The sequence below is a fragment of the Trichogramma pretiosum genome, unplaced genomic scaffold (assembly GCF_000599845.2).
Source record: "Trichogramma pretiosum strain Unisexual culture from Peru unplaced genomic scaffold, Tpre_2.0 scaffold16, whole genome shotgun sequence".
Classification (NCBI taxonomy): Eukaryota; Metazoa; Arthropoda; class Insecta; order Hymenoptera; family Trichogrammatidae; genus Trichogramma; species Trichogramma pretiosum.
This window is the reverse complement of record NW_019641647.1, coordinates 803390-818664: the sequence shown is the minus strand read 5'-3', so window position 1 is coordinate 818664 and position 15275 is coordinate 803390. Positions and strand designations below refer to the sequence as shown.

Genomic DNA, 15275 nt, shown 5'->3' with positions numbered 1-15275 from the left:
TATCTAAAATCTAAAAGTTTAAGTTTGTCTTTGCACATATAAACACAGAGGCGATAAACATGCGTGGACATCGCACAAACGTTTTACGGCAAAAGTTAAATAAATCTACGAGGCAAGACTCATTAAAAGTTTATCGGGTCACGCGCTAGGTCTGATTCAACGAGTCAGAAAGTCATTGTTGTAATCGCTTGCACCAGCTATGTATATGTAAGTACGCACGATGACAAGATTAATTAGTTCGTTTCCGTGGGATATCCGTCCGATGAATTTTGCTACCTTCTGTCTATGTGCGACTGCATACATACTTTGTTTGTGACTTAGTTTATAGATAAAGAGAAGGTACGTTGGAAAAAACTATAGCTCTTTAGTTATTAACTACTCGTTAGATTTTCGAGCAGAAAAAAAGTAAAACAAAAAAAAAAAACATTGAGTAACGAAATTGTTTCGAAAGTTTAGTAAAGTGGTACGTGCAAGGGTTAAAGTAATAGCACTAGTAAATTTCTCAAGAGTCTCATCTTGTTTCGCCGAGAGAGACCGGATGGGCGCGCTTTTATACTTGCTTATAGGTACCAGCAACCAGCTGCCCGTTATAAGTATGTGTACACGCGATATACATAGCTACTCGCGCGTTGAGATGGACTTTGACTGACTGTTTGCGTTTTGTTTATACTCAGCGCTCACTTAAAACTCTCTCGAAACAGGTGGATGGATATGTTCAAGGCGAGCCATGTAACTATAAACTTACCTCGGCGCCAATGGCAATGATTTACCTTGAACCTTTGCAGTACATAGTGCTGAGCGCTATCATGAAAATACTCGAAATTTTGCGATGAACAATTTCGTGAGCTCGTTTTTTCGTTGAAAATTTTGTTGAATCGTTCAATGAATATATACCGTTTCTCGCACGAGAAAATACGAGCGGTATATTGAAAAAAAATATTAACAGAGCATAAAACAAATAAATCTTCGACGCTTGGAGCTTTTGGTGACACTGGCGTCGGTTCATCTATTTGGTGCATAGCATCGCCTCACCCACCTACATATTTATACAGCCCCACACACAGGCGCGCGCACATATGTATATAAACTGTGTTTGGAAATTGCACGCAACACGAACTTGCTCTCGCTTGCGTTGCTGCTACAGCTACTGTGTGATATACATATACACGCGCTTACATGCACATATTGCGCAACCGAGGGTGAGGCGCCTCGCATTTATGGGTCGACGCATCCCATTTTCTATACCATGTGAGAGCTTAATAATAATATTTACAGCTCGTTTAGTCGTGAATTGATTGTTATTACATAGGTAAAAAACTCAACAACATCGAGTAATGTGCGTGCGAATTTTCGCACAGACGAGAAGACTGCTGAACCGAAGAATTAAAATTGAATTGTGTGCAGCTGCTTTAATTACAATATCACATATCGAACCGAGAATTTTTTTTCGAAATTTACCTTAGAAACATTACTTTTTGGAGGTGGCAACGGAGAGGTTTGAAGCAAATTGAGCTACTTTTAATTAACAAACTACCATGTAGAATACGATATTCAGTCTTACACTTTTTTGCAGTTAGTCCAGCAATTGGATCCTCTAATAGAGTTATAATAATAACATAAAAACCGGTAGTTTTTTAAGATTAATTTTTTTTCAGTTAACGTAACTCAATCATCTGTTTAGTTGTCACGTTGCATTGAAGGCATCGTAAATTCGTTTTCGTTCGTACATTTTTTACAGGCCGATTGAATTTTTTTGAAAACTCTGCTTTTCTGATTATGTTTTACACTTTTGTAGAGGATTATGTATTGAAACACGTATCCCCGGTGCTGCTTGAAAGTAATATATTTCAATAAATTACAAATGCATTGACAATTATATCATTGATATGAATCTGGATCATATTTTTGGAAATTACATTTCATTGAATAAATAAATAAATATTCTGGTAGATGTAAACCAATAATTTTATTTTCAATAAGATGGAATCTGACTGGAATAATCGAAAATATTAATTCGATATTAATTGATTTTATGAGTCATTAAAAGATCAACTTGCTTAAAACTCATCGCTGAATAAAAAAAATTTGAAAAATCTTCCATGTATTTGCTAAATTTCGATTTTCAATGAACGTTAAATACATTAAAAATATATGTTGTTTTATTCATTTAGTTTTATCCATGAACTTTGTGTTAAGTATAGTCATGCATGGTCAACCGTTGCTTTTGTAATCAATTATCGTATGATTACAAAATATTTTTCAAAGTTATTTATTTTATACTGTAGTTTTGAAAAACTGCATAATTTATTTGATATTAATATTCGTATGAAGTATTGTTTGCTCGAAATTTTACATTTTTATGAGTAAATAAGTTTTAATGTTATTGTAAATCAACTGTAAAACATTCCCAAAAAGTCGCAATATACATCGACTAATTAAACATTTGTCTAATGTAATTTTAATATAATTAAAAAGCTGCACGTGATTTTATCGTGCGTCGAAATTGTTTTTTTCTTCTTTCAAAAAGTATATCTCGAGCTTACAAAAAATGTATAAAGAAATGCTCCCTAGTTTCACACTTAGCCACTCGCAATTCCGCTACCTGCTGAGCAGCTCAAGCTTTATTTTCTTAATTATGAAGCGCATACACACATACTCGGGTAAATGTACACAATATATAATAGACATAAAAATACGCGAGTATATGCGTACATTACAACGCTGTGCTCGCACGTTTTGCACAGTTGAAAACTCGCGTGCATTGTCTCGGTATTATTCATCGTTTAATTCAATTGAAATTATAATCTACATTATAATATCTTCATGCGCGCGAACTTATTATAAGTATNGATATATATATATATATATATTCCTCTCTTGTCTAAAAGCCTCTGGCCGTATAATATTTATTCGACCCACGGGGCCGCTGTTAGTTTGCCTTTTAAAATGAACTGTTCCCCCTTCTCTCTCTCTTTTTTCTCTCCTACTATCCCTTGGAATAATTACGCGCTCGTGTAAAATAACACTATTTTGTTATGGACTAGAAAATGTAATAATTTTTCATATTAAAATTTTCATTTTAAACGGAAAAATCGAACGATAAAATGATGAAAAACATGCAAATCTACTGAGTGAGTTTCATAAGATTTGAGTTTGTCAGCGCGATGCATGTATAGGTTCAAAAAAACCAAGAAAACTTTCCGTAAACTTGACGTTCGGGATCCCATGACTCGAGTGCACTCGCTTTGGTGCACTATCGTCCCTAATACTTTTAACTTATTCTCACAGCGAAACTCAATATCAGATCTGAGTCTCGCTTAATTGGTGGAATTCTAGTCCTCCCAGCATATACGCAAGCTTATTTCTGTATCATCACGAATAACTAAAATGTGCACACGTATATTTGAGCTTATAGAATTGCACTGGAAATGTAAAAACCGCACACGATAATCCAATTGATCGATTGTTACACATGCGGTGATGTGCGACGGTTGTGTACACATGTTTACGCATATAACTTCATCAATGCAATTTTCAGGATGTGAAATATGCCTCATGCTTTAACAATTGGACGTACATATACAAGGCTCAACTAGATGTATGAATTTATTTAAGTTATTGGCTGAAGCCTACTTTTCGTATCCAAAACTAGAGCAGATCTTTGACAGGACTAGAGCTAAGCGAGCTTACATCCTATGCAGAGCGTCGTCGTCTCAAACTATTAGCATACATTCGTATCAGTCGCTGCTTTGAAACGATGATCCCTTTCTAGTAGTATAGTAAGACGGGTTGTAACACAAAATAATCCCAGTAACTCAAGTGAAGCATTGATTATTTCTTTGTAATATGTTTATAATTTATTATTAAACTTTTCCATTTTTTCTTCTTATCATTATTGCACAAATTATAAACAAATGATTAATATATTGAGTTACTCAGGTTACTTGAGTAATTTTTGGTTAAAACCCGCTTTACCATACTAATCTTACTCGCAAAGTGTAGGATCTTACACAAATATTCGCGTAGATGATTCTATACACTCAAGAGAGACAGAGAAAGCGAAATAAACATGCTGAGGACGAGCTGCAGTCTCCGCTGCGAACGTTCAAAACAACGACAAACATTTGTACTCTGCATCGGCGGGTGTTTAAACGACCGAGTGTCCTGCGCAATTATGACAAAAGACTGCGAAGAGAGAATAGGGCAAAAAAGAGCAAAAAATGTACGAATATTTGCTCAAGTACAAGAAAAAAATATAAAAAGAAGGGCGTTTCGAGCAATACTTAAGGTGGAGGTAGCTATATGTATTATACGCAATTAAGCGCGCGGCCCAACGGTCGTGCATACATCTATATTGTACTGAGCTGAGCGCGCGTTCTACCTGAAGATGTTTTTATTTCCTCACTGAATAATAAGTAGTTCACGAGTAGCTGCTATGAAATACACTGCGTTCTGACCTAATACAGCGTAACCAGAAATAGGGTGTGAGATTGTTCAAGTGAGCATTTCGCATAACTGGAGAGCGTCGTCGATTCGCTCGCATAAGACAATTAGCTGGGTTTTTTTTTCTTCTTTTGTCCAGAGGAAATATGGTTGCGCAAATTTATGGTCATGAAAAGTTAAACTTGGAAATAGTCATGCTCTTGAGACTACGCAGTACGTAACGCCGAGTTTGAGAATTCATTACGCGCGATGCGGTCAGAAATTTCCGTACGGCATCGAGGATCTATAAAATGACGCAATTAAGTAATCTCCTGTATACAATTAACGACGGAAACATTTGGGGTTGAGCTTTACCTACCAGCTTCCATCGCTGCGCTTCTAATAGATTGTCGTTCTGGAAATATATCGTGCATACTTTCGGACGGATGTATAGACGATGCACTTGATATCGCTCAACGCTCACGGGAGCGATGATAATAATCGATAGTGCAAAAAAGAGAGGAGCTGAAGAAGAAGGAGAGTGGAAGAGCAGGAGGCGCATGCACGAGACTCACTCGTGATGAAGTACGGTAATAGACTGCCATTTATATGCGCGCGCGATTTCTCTTGCTCCGGCGCTCTCTCTTCCTCTCTCTCTCTCTATCTCTTTCTCTCGCGTGCTTGCACACTCGCACCCTCGCCCTCAGTCTTATAAGGAAATAGAACAGAATGTATGACACTTTAAATTTTAATATTGACTACGTATATACCACGTTAGCGTTTTGAGCACTCGAATGTTTCATATACGTTATTTGTGCAAATATAATCATCTTTCTGTGAGCTTTTTTGATATGCTCGATAAGTAAATATCAATTAGCTCTCTAAAAATTTCCGGTATCGAACATTCCCGGTGCTTTCGCCCCTTATTGTAAAACTTGACGAAACTGAAAACTTTGTGTGAGGCGTAAATTTTTCACTCTTTATTGCTGATCTTGGAAAACGGTTGAAAAATTTACTCGAAAAAAAACTGGGCTCGCCGCATTAGTCAACGGTGCAAAAATAAACGGTGCATATTATCGGCTAATACACTGATTAAGCGTCCCGCTTAAACGACGACACGAAACTATTATTCACTACAAAAACTATTGATTAACCAGATTAGATGGCAAATAAAAGAAGAACTAAGCATTACTTTATGCAACGACAGACTCTCGGAGAAAAGAAATGGAGAAAGAGAAAAGAGGGTGAAAAGAAAAATTAGTAGCAGCACTTTTGCAAGCGAGTCTTTTTCTTTATCTCAGTATCTCACACCTTTACTTCTCTTTTTTTTGCTCATAATCTATCTCAACCAGCATAACGACGCAATTCCATAACTCATATTTTCGAGAAAAAGCCGAACCAAGTTATCGATAAACTGCAGATTAAAAATTAAGCTAAGGGTTGGGACCACTTTGAAAATAATTACTTTAAAGTAAACATTAAATATGAAAAAAGATTTTAATAAACTTCATTTTGATAAAAAGCAACTTGATTTGTGATACCTTTCCACTACAGATATGCTCTTTTTATAAATGTACGACGTTGAGTTGCGGCATCCACGAGCAAAATATCCCACGAACGCCGTATTTTTATTTTTACCAATAAAAAATTCTCTAGTCATTCAAACATTTTTTACTTTCTACATTTCTACGCAAAAATATTTTTCAATATACGAGCGATTTTTATTTATAGCCAGTCTATTACCAAAATACAACGAAATAAGATCATTAGATTACCAAGTATTCTCGTACTAATATTTAAACATACCCCGTTATGAAGAATTTTCATTTACTTTTCTCACGTATGTTAGATTTTTTTATAGCCTTGAATTGTAAAATAAACGAGTAAAAATAGAATGACTCTTTACGATATAATCTACATGAAAATATCAATTATTATTTTATTACTGTTATGAATCAGGTTGAGATGAAAAAAAGTTGGAAAAGTTTTCTTTTTTTTCATAGATTCACATTTCCATTGTTTTTATTAGAATGCAACTCTAAAAAAAAGTAACAAAAAAAAAAAGTAACAAAATATTTAGTTTTACGAGCGAGCTGACTTGAATTTCCGAAATGAAACTTACGAAATCCTAAAATCTACTAAAAAAGGCGTCAAATTTGGGCCTCTTGAATTAAGTGATAGATGGTCCCAAAAATTCTGAAAAAATTCAAGCAGATTCTTTGAAAAATTTTAAAACTTTTGATCGTCCCATTTTTTCGTTCAAGTACTTCCGGAAAATCCTCTACAAAATGGGCCTTAAGGCCCATTGGATCAAACTAGCACAGAGAGCTTCAGTTTTGGGTACCAGGAGACCGCAAAAAAATTTTGGAGCAAATCCATGACCCGCACCTGAAAAGCTCTCCTTGTTAGTATTGAGTTTTTTTACAACGTTCGAAAATTAATTCTGAAACATTTGCATTTAGAATAATTATGTATAAAAACTCGCTAATGAATTAAAATAATTTGCTTGAGAGCTATATTGAATTTCCAAATTTTCTCAAGGCAAATCATGGATTGGATCGATGAAAGTATTATAGTTCGACTGAGCAAATAAATTATTCCATGCGACCATTTCTGTTAGGATCAAAAACCTTCAGAGAGAAAGAGAAAAAGAAGAAGAGAGAGAGAGACAGGCAGAAAGAGAAAGAGAGGAATAGAGAGAGAGAGAAAAGTTATAACTAAAGAAAGAGATAACGAAATCCGTGGAAGAGAGAAAAGTAATGGATAGAGCTCTCTTCAGTAGCAGCTAGTATTATACAGTGCGGGAAAATAATGGAGTTAGTTCTTATATATACCATGGCTAAGCTTCAGCAGCGTAAAAAAGTGAAAAAAATAAAGATAATAAGAAAAGAAAATAATAAATGCACGTCTAGGTATGACGATGAAATTTTTTTTCTTTGTACCCGTCTGTTTTTAAATTAAAAGAGTTTTTGGCGTATATTTTACTCATAATAGTATAAGCAGTCAATAAAAACCAAAACATATGTCGAAAAAAAATTTTCATCGTGCACAGAAGTTTTTAAGCAAAATTATATTCTCGCGAAAATATTTCCACGTAGCTTGGTCGTTACAAAATTATTCGTTTACATATGCAATTATGCTCCGAGCCCTGAATACTGGTGAATAACTAACGAATTTAAATATAAATTATCAACCTATATACTGCCTACACATTCGTTGCGTCCAAGTGCATTTGTGAAGTGTAAATAATCCAATTTCCGTCGCATGTGAGCAGTTTATATTAAAATTTTTCCTAGTCAATCTGCACGTGGAATCGCAATCAATCTGCACATTCAAGCTTTCTTTGTCTTTCTCTCTTCGTGAATAATACAAATTGTTGACTATTGAAAAAAAAGAAAATTACATCTACGTACATTTTCTTGAAAATACACATATAGCATATTCTGAAAAAATCTGTTTCATTAGTGCCCCTGTTAAAAGAACTGCTCTCTTGCAAGTGTAATTGATAAGTAAATGCTATAAAAGAATAATTGGGTCATCTTGAATTTAGGAGTTTTTATAAGCACGCATTAACGACGAAACGACAATGATAAAAGCTTGCGCCAATATTTAGAGTAGTGAAATTCTCTCGCACCTTATCGAACCGAAACATAATAAAATTCTGATGAATAATCCTCGATTCGATAAAGCTGAATGGTAGATAATTTGACTCTTTCGCAGCTGCATCTGCTGACATTGCGAGCAGTCACGCAAAATTATATCTTGTTCGTCACTCTACGTCTGCGATAATTGATTTCTTCTCCCTGTCATTGTTCTAATTACTTAATCGGTTTAGCCTACTATAAGCATCATACTTGAAAAATGCATCGCAATCAATCACTCCTTATAGCTCTGCAAAAATCTTTCGTTTAATTTTTATTCATTTTTTTACCGTATTATTGTAATCTAATTTTATTTTTCTTTTTGGATTTCAGAAATCATCGGTAACGATGGATCGGCGAACACTAGTTCACCTGGCAACAAGAGACGTGGATTCAGTGGGTGAGTTTATATTATAAGGTACTTTGCGTCTAGTTAGTTATTGATGGAATATTATAACACAATAGTGCTAGCCAAGCTAGGTAGAATCAGAAATTTTTATAAATAGTATTTATACATTCTCGTAGTAACATGCATCGAATTGTAAGGCCGTTTTTCATGGGAATATTTTCACCTCGTAAAAAGCCTAAAACTTTGATCTCGATCGAGTTATTCCGAGATATATTCTAGAGAAATTATTCAACCGTGGCAAAATAAATTAATATTTTTATTTATAATTCAAATCTTTTAATCTGTGATAAGGTTTAAAGCTTTAAGGAACTTGGCTATCTGCTATTACATTTGTATATACATAGAATCCGGGCATACGTGCACTGGATAGAATGAAAAATTCTACTTTGACTTTAAAATGAAATTGTGAACTAGAGTCAACGAAGGACTCGCTGTGTAAAATAAAAAAAGTGAGAGAGAGAGGGAGGACGAAAGGCTGTTCCACCAAAAAGCGTAATTTCCTCGCGTTTTATTTACGAGTTTTGCTGGAGGAAAACTTTTAGTTTCAAATAAAAGTTAAATATTCAGTGTTGAATTCTCGGCACGGTCAATTAGTGTTAATGGTATTTATAATACGTTGCAGTGCTTTATTCATATGAAACACAAAACACTTGGCTTTAATTTCGCACACAATTTTTGGTACATAATTTAATAATTATACGCTGAAATAGCTCGCGAAGAAGATAAAATGAAAGCTCGCCTCTCTGCAGACGCTCCGTACATTGTGCGATATAAACGAAAGCACTAGCGGTTTCGCTGTTCTCTCTCGGGCTGCATACAGCGATCAAAGTAAACTTTAAATGAAGCCGCGGAACATCCAACAAAAGATTTACTTTATAAGCGACCACGCAAAAGTTGTTCATTCTTTATAATCTACTACTCCTCGACACTCGGTGCATGCGCGTCCGATGAGATATTTTCACCTCGCGGTAGCGCCTAAGCTTTAAAGGTCAAATGTCAAAGACATCACTCGGCCCACTTACGCTTCGAGCATTTTAAGCGGGACGCTTAATCAGTCTATTAGCCGATAATATGCACCGTTTATTTTTGCACCGTTGACTAATGCGACGAGCCCAGTTTTTTTTCGAGTAAATTTTTCAACCGTTTTCCAAGATCAGCAATAAAGAGTGAAAAATTTACGCCTCACACAAAGTTTTCAGTTTCGTCAAGTTTTACTTTTCTACTTGTATCGCGATCCTAAACTCACGTTGGCAGCTTTCACTTCAAAATTAGCCGTGTCAAAGTTTTTGTATACGCGTGAGACCCTTTTCCGAAAAATTTTTCAGCCAAGTCCTTTGAATGCTTTGCCAAATCCGATGTACTTTTATCGAAACCCGTACGTATCCATCCTACTCGTATGAAGCTCTGCGCATCACTTCACCGAGTTTCGCTACTAATCAACAATTCAAGTCCTATGTATCAGGTCTGACGAGCAAACACATAGTTAGGATAAATATACATGCAGATAGCCGTCGTTGACATTTTTAGCAACGGACTATGCAATGTGCGCGATCTGTGCGACGAAATGACGTGCTAGTGTCTCGAACGTCATAGAACGTGGCTTACTTTATATATGTATGTAAGCTGAGACTTCCTCGTCTATACTGGTGCTACAGGTATAAAAGTTTGGAAATTTTTTGCGAGATTTTACCTAGCTTCACGCTTAATTGACCCCGTGTATAACTCATGATTGCATGGTAACTACTCGACTAGATCTCTATCTTGAAGGTGAGAGGCGAATTGAATTTCTCGAATTTGGAAAAGCGACGGATTATTAGGGACAAAATTTACGCGAATACCGAAAAGACGAGAGCTTTCAGGTGCAAGCGAGGTTCCAATGAAATACGTGACCTGCAGGAGTTACAGTATCCTTCTGACTTTAGACTAGAATACATAAGACGTGATAATTTTCATACACCGTTACTTCTTGAAGTTTTTCATTACAAACTCTCGCTCGTTTATCATTTCAACTCCATTTTGAAATCAAGCCGGCTCGTTCTGGTCTTTTTTCTTTTTTTTTTTTTTGTAGCAAAGTTTAAATTTGAACTTCTCCTGAGAAAAATATGAGTAATGAGATTACAAGCTGAAATTCGCTGTCTAGGCGCATCTTTCGTTGCGAATCTGAGCATCTTAATAATCTTATAAGTTTGTTGAGAAAAGAAAATAATGGAGCTTAAAGTCGGTTATTCGATTAGATAATCGATCGACGAAAAAATACATCGTTTGATACTCGATACACAAAAGCTCGCTTTGAATGGAATAAACCAACTTATATGATATGCGTGGATCGTAGAATGGGAGGGGGTTAGAAGTTTGGATGCGTCAAGAGCTTTAATAGAGTTGGCAAATTTTGTGCCAAGGCGTAAAAGTATTGGCATGCTTGCCTTCGAGTTTCAAATCATAAAGATAAAAGTTTCCCGGCTGACTCTGTTTCTCATCTCTTTCTACATGAATTGTACTACATACAAAGGCATTTCAGCAGCCTGTTCGCTTATTCGAATACAATTTATAACTTTCTTAGTCATTCTTTTTTATTTCTCAGAAAAAAATACTAATTGAATTACGATTGTAAACCTTTTTTTGCAATTTATCTTGACACTCTTCATGCATAACAAATTTTTCATCCTAAAATATGTACGTTTGTACATTTCAATACTATACTTGAACTGTGGGATTTTCTCCGGAGTTGAGAAGATATTGTATAATATGGTTGAGGGGCTTTTAATGTGTTGGGTGCAGAATCTAGATTTTTCATGAATCTTTTTTTATAGATTAGAACCTGCTGAATCAAAAAGTCACATTTTGATTTTTCGATTCACGTAAAAAATTTTAAGATACTTGACCTCGAAGTTAAGAAAATAAACATGAATTCTTATGGAGCTAATTGCACGAAAGACAGTAATAAATCACGAACTTAACCCATTAATGTCTAAAGTGAAGAGATTTTTCGTTCGCGATCGTTTACGATTTTTTCCCAGGTTTTGGACCTTGAAAAGACTCTGAATGTACATGATTTTATATAAAATTTAATGCCCTTTCAGAATCTGGGCTCAAATTTAATATTTGATGCCTTCTTTAACAGTTATGGTTGTTTTTTAAACAAAAAACGTAAAAATTTGTGTAAAAAATCAATTTTGAGAATTTTTTTCGAACTGTTGCGGTAAAAAAATCAAGATATAAATATAATAATAGGTGATCATAGGTGTAGAAATACCTGGGGGGTTTTTACAGATTTTTCCAATCATTTTTTCTAATAAAATAGCAGTCATGACGTAAAATATTTACTGAAAATTAAACTCAATTTTTATCTCGATAACCATTGGGTTTATGGAAAAAGTTTATACAACAAAAAAGTTCTAAAACTGATTAAGGAATACTCTCGAATTTTTCAGAATTTTCGGAGCGCTATTTTCTGATTTCCATCCTCTGAATCCATCGTCCAAGTCTAATTTCCCAAAATAATTTCGAATAGTTCTGAAAAAATTTGAGAATGTTCTTCGATCAATTCTAAAACTTTTTTGTTCTATAAACTTTTTCACTAAACTCAATGGGTTTCGAGTAAAAAATTACACATTCTCTTCCGTACATGCATTTTCTTGCATGATCATATGCACGAACAATTTACTTTATGGCCACCATTTTGTTAAAAAAATTGGTTGAAAAGTCTGTGAAAATTCACTAAGGTACTTTTACACCCATGATCACCTCTTATCTTATTTATATCTTGAGTTTTTCACCGCAACAGTTCGACGAAAATTCTCAAAGTCGATTTTAGCACAAATTTTTGCATTTTTTTTTGTTTAAACAAGAGCACCAAAAAAACCTTGGCTATATAGTACATAACAATAAAATTTGATGATTAATATTATACGGTAGTTTTTTGAAAACGGCCGGATTAATCACGAAACCTATCTAAACCTCTTGAAGTTACAGACGAAAATGGCTGCCACCACCATTACGCAAATTAAGTCAAAGTAAAGGGGATAAAACATCGACTGACCGACCGCCACCACCACCACCTCCTCCGCCACCTTCGTCTGGTGTCACGAAGAAAAGTGGCCTCGATAAGCTATTCAAGCTGCCGAGCTCTGGTGACAAATCGTCGTCCTCGTCGCAAGCTCAAATTTCCGCGATCTCGTCCTCCCCGGGCAGCGTGCTAGCCAGCAGTGCTTCCTCGAGGCAGAGCAGCGGTGAAGGTACCGCGTCTGCAGCCACTCCTATTCCAACCCCGACGGCCACCACGACCATTAGTAGTGACGAAATTAGTCGATTGCCTGAGCAGAATGGAGCCGAGGACGTCGAGGACGAACAGCTCGAACTGCCACCGCCCATGAAACCAATTACCGAACCTATGATGGTTTCCGGTACACCTAGCACCACAGCTGGTGACGAACTGCCTGGTCCATTGGTATGCTTCTTTAATAACAATTTTTCATTCATTTATAACTCAAATGAAAAAATAAACAACATTTTTTCTTTTTTTTCCGTAGACGACGGAGACGATAAAGTCATTGGATGGATCCACTAGCATAGCAGAAATTGAGCAGATAGTCAAAGAAAAAATGGTAAATATCTTAAACTATACATTATTTTTCAAAATTCAACAACAGCCTCATAAAAAATTTTAGGCGAATATTTTCTTATGCCTTTCAAAAAATCTATGATAATATGATTTATGCGCTTTTAAGGAGCAACATACGGAAAATCGCGAAAGAATCAGCAGCACGAGCAGTGGAAGCCAGCAGCAGTCGCAGGTATTGAAATCATCTTCGTCCGTGCAAGGCACTGAGTCGCCAGTTTTGGGCGCATCGACAGAAACAGACGAACCTACGTCGTCTAGTGGCAGCGATGATCCCGAAACTACGGCACTGACCAAGCGGCAGTTCGTCATACGTGAATTAGTTGAAACTGAGCGTGATTACGTCAACGATCTGCGCCTTATTGTCGAGGGATACATGGCCATGATGCGTAATCCGGATAATGAGATTCCTTTGCCAGAAGATCTCAAGGGTGGCAAGGATAAAATGGTGTTTGGCAATCTCGAAGCTATCTACGAGTGGCACAGAGAGTGAGTTTCTTAATTATCTTTATTTGTATTTTTTTGTTAAATTATTAAAATAACAAAAATTGTAAATGACGTAATCGGACAAAATAATATTCTGAAATTTAATATCAAATAATTACATCCTAATCTGAACTTTATTAATGATTCGTTATGAGATTTAGTCGTCTTGGATACATAGTGACTGCTTTCATTAAATAATCCCCGATTAGATTAAAAATTATTTTCATTCTCGCATGAATCGACTCTTTCCATTCAACCTGTTTATTTAAATTGTATTTCAGTATTTTCCAAAAATCCCTTGAGCACTGCCTCCAGCGACCCGAGGAACTTGGCCCTTTGTTCAAACGTCACGAACGAAAATTGCACATGTACGTTGTGTACTGTCAGAACAAGCCGGTCTCGGAGTATATCGTATCCGAATACATCGACACTTACTTTGAGGTAAAAACAGAAATTACAATTCCAAACTAAATAAATCTACTTCAAAGAGACATTTATCATAATAAATCTTCTGTTTAGGATCTACGTCAAAAACTAGGACATAGGTTGCAACTGTGTGATCTTCTAATAAAGCCTGTACAGAGGATCACAAAATATCAATTGTTACTTAGAGAAGCTCTCAGGCTAACAGAACGAACTCGAAGACATTCAGAAATTGAAGGACTGAAAGCAGCTACAAAAGTAATGCGAATTATCCCCAAAGCTGCTAACGATATGATGGATGTTGGCAGACTGCAAGGTTTCGATGTAAGTTACAATAACTTATTACATTAAAACCTCAACATACTTGTAAAAACAATACACCACAATTTTTATTATTTAATCCGTTTTACATTGAATTTAACTCTAAATTTAAATAATCAAAGAGATTAATAAAACTCTTAAAATTAGGGAAAAATCACAAGTCAAGGAAAGCTTTTGTTACACGGACCTTTGATGGTTGCGGAACTGTCCTCCATGCCAAGTCGAGGTCGAGAATGGCAAGTTTTTCTATTCGAGCAAAATATCATATTTAGCGAAGCAGTTGGAAAAAAGACACAATTCACAAATCCAGCCTACATTTACAAAGCTCATATCCAGGTAGGGTACAAATCTCATAAGAAGTTAATAATAGCTCCAAGGAATCTGATACATTCTAATTGATTGCTCAAATGACAGGTAAATAAAATGATCCTCGAAGATTACCCTGAAGATCCGGAAAAGTTCATCATTCGCTCGACAGATGTTAAAACACCTCTTGCTTTTGTGTGCTATTGTGGTGCGGTAACAAATGAAGATAGTGCAGCAGGTATCGGTAGTAATCGCCAAGAATGGGTCGACCAGATGACCTCAATTCTTCAAACGCAACGTGATTTCCTCAAGGCGTTACAATCGCCTATCGCCTACCAAAAGGAACTTACCAAAGATCCACTGTAAGCTCTCATCTCTCCTCGCTTTGAAAAAACAAAAAAAACGAAACTTTATGGGGGATGGCTATAACAACTAAAATATCATATCTACATCCCTTTCCTCGCACGCATTTGAGCAATCATACATTCTTATAACGATGATTATTACTACTGATATCGATACTAACAAAACAAGCATTTTCGCGCGTAGGATATTGTAAAGCCCAATGTATCAAGAGCTAGTTATATCGATTCTTTACTTTTAATTAAATGTTTTTTTATACTCTTAGCTTAAGAATGTTACCTTGATC

At 35.7% G+C, this 15275-nt stretch overlaps 1 protein-coding gene across 9 annotated transcripts in view; it reads left to right on the top strand.

Annotated features, from left to right (window-relative positions):
• LOC106659193 (kalirin) overlaps nt 1-15275 on the top strand; it is a 74496-nt gene that overhangs the window by 51651 nt on the left and 7570 nt on the right. For 7 of the 9 annotated variants that reach the window (XR_002763503.1, XM_014381613.2, XM_023459869.1 and 4 more), the window contains 8 exons: nt 8397-8463; nt 12439-12919; nt 13002-13076; nt 13200-13579; nt 13858-14017; nt 14096-14323; nt 14468-14656; nt 14735-14988. Coding sequence is in view for 8 of the 9 variants with exons in the window: in XM_014381613.2 (XP_014237099.1) it covers nt 8397-8463; nt 12439-12919; nt 13002-13076; nt 13200-13579; nt 13858-14017; nt 14096-14323; nt 14468-14656; nt 14735-14988 (1834 nt within the window). In the remaining variant the exon portion in view is untranslated. The remainder of the gene's footprint in view (nt 1-8396; nt 8464-12438; nt 12920-13001; nt 13077-13199; nt 13580-13857; nt 14018-14095; nt 14324-14467; nt 14657-14734; nt 14989-15275) is intronic. The other 2 variants (XM_014381609.2, XM_014381621.2) reach the window with 1 other exon arrangement.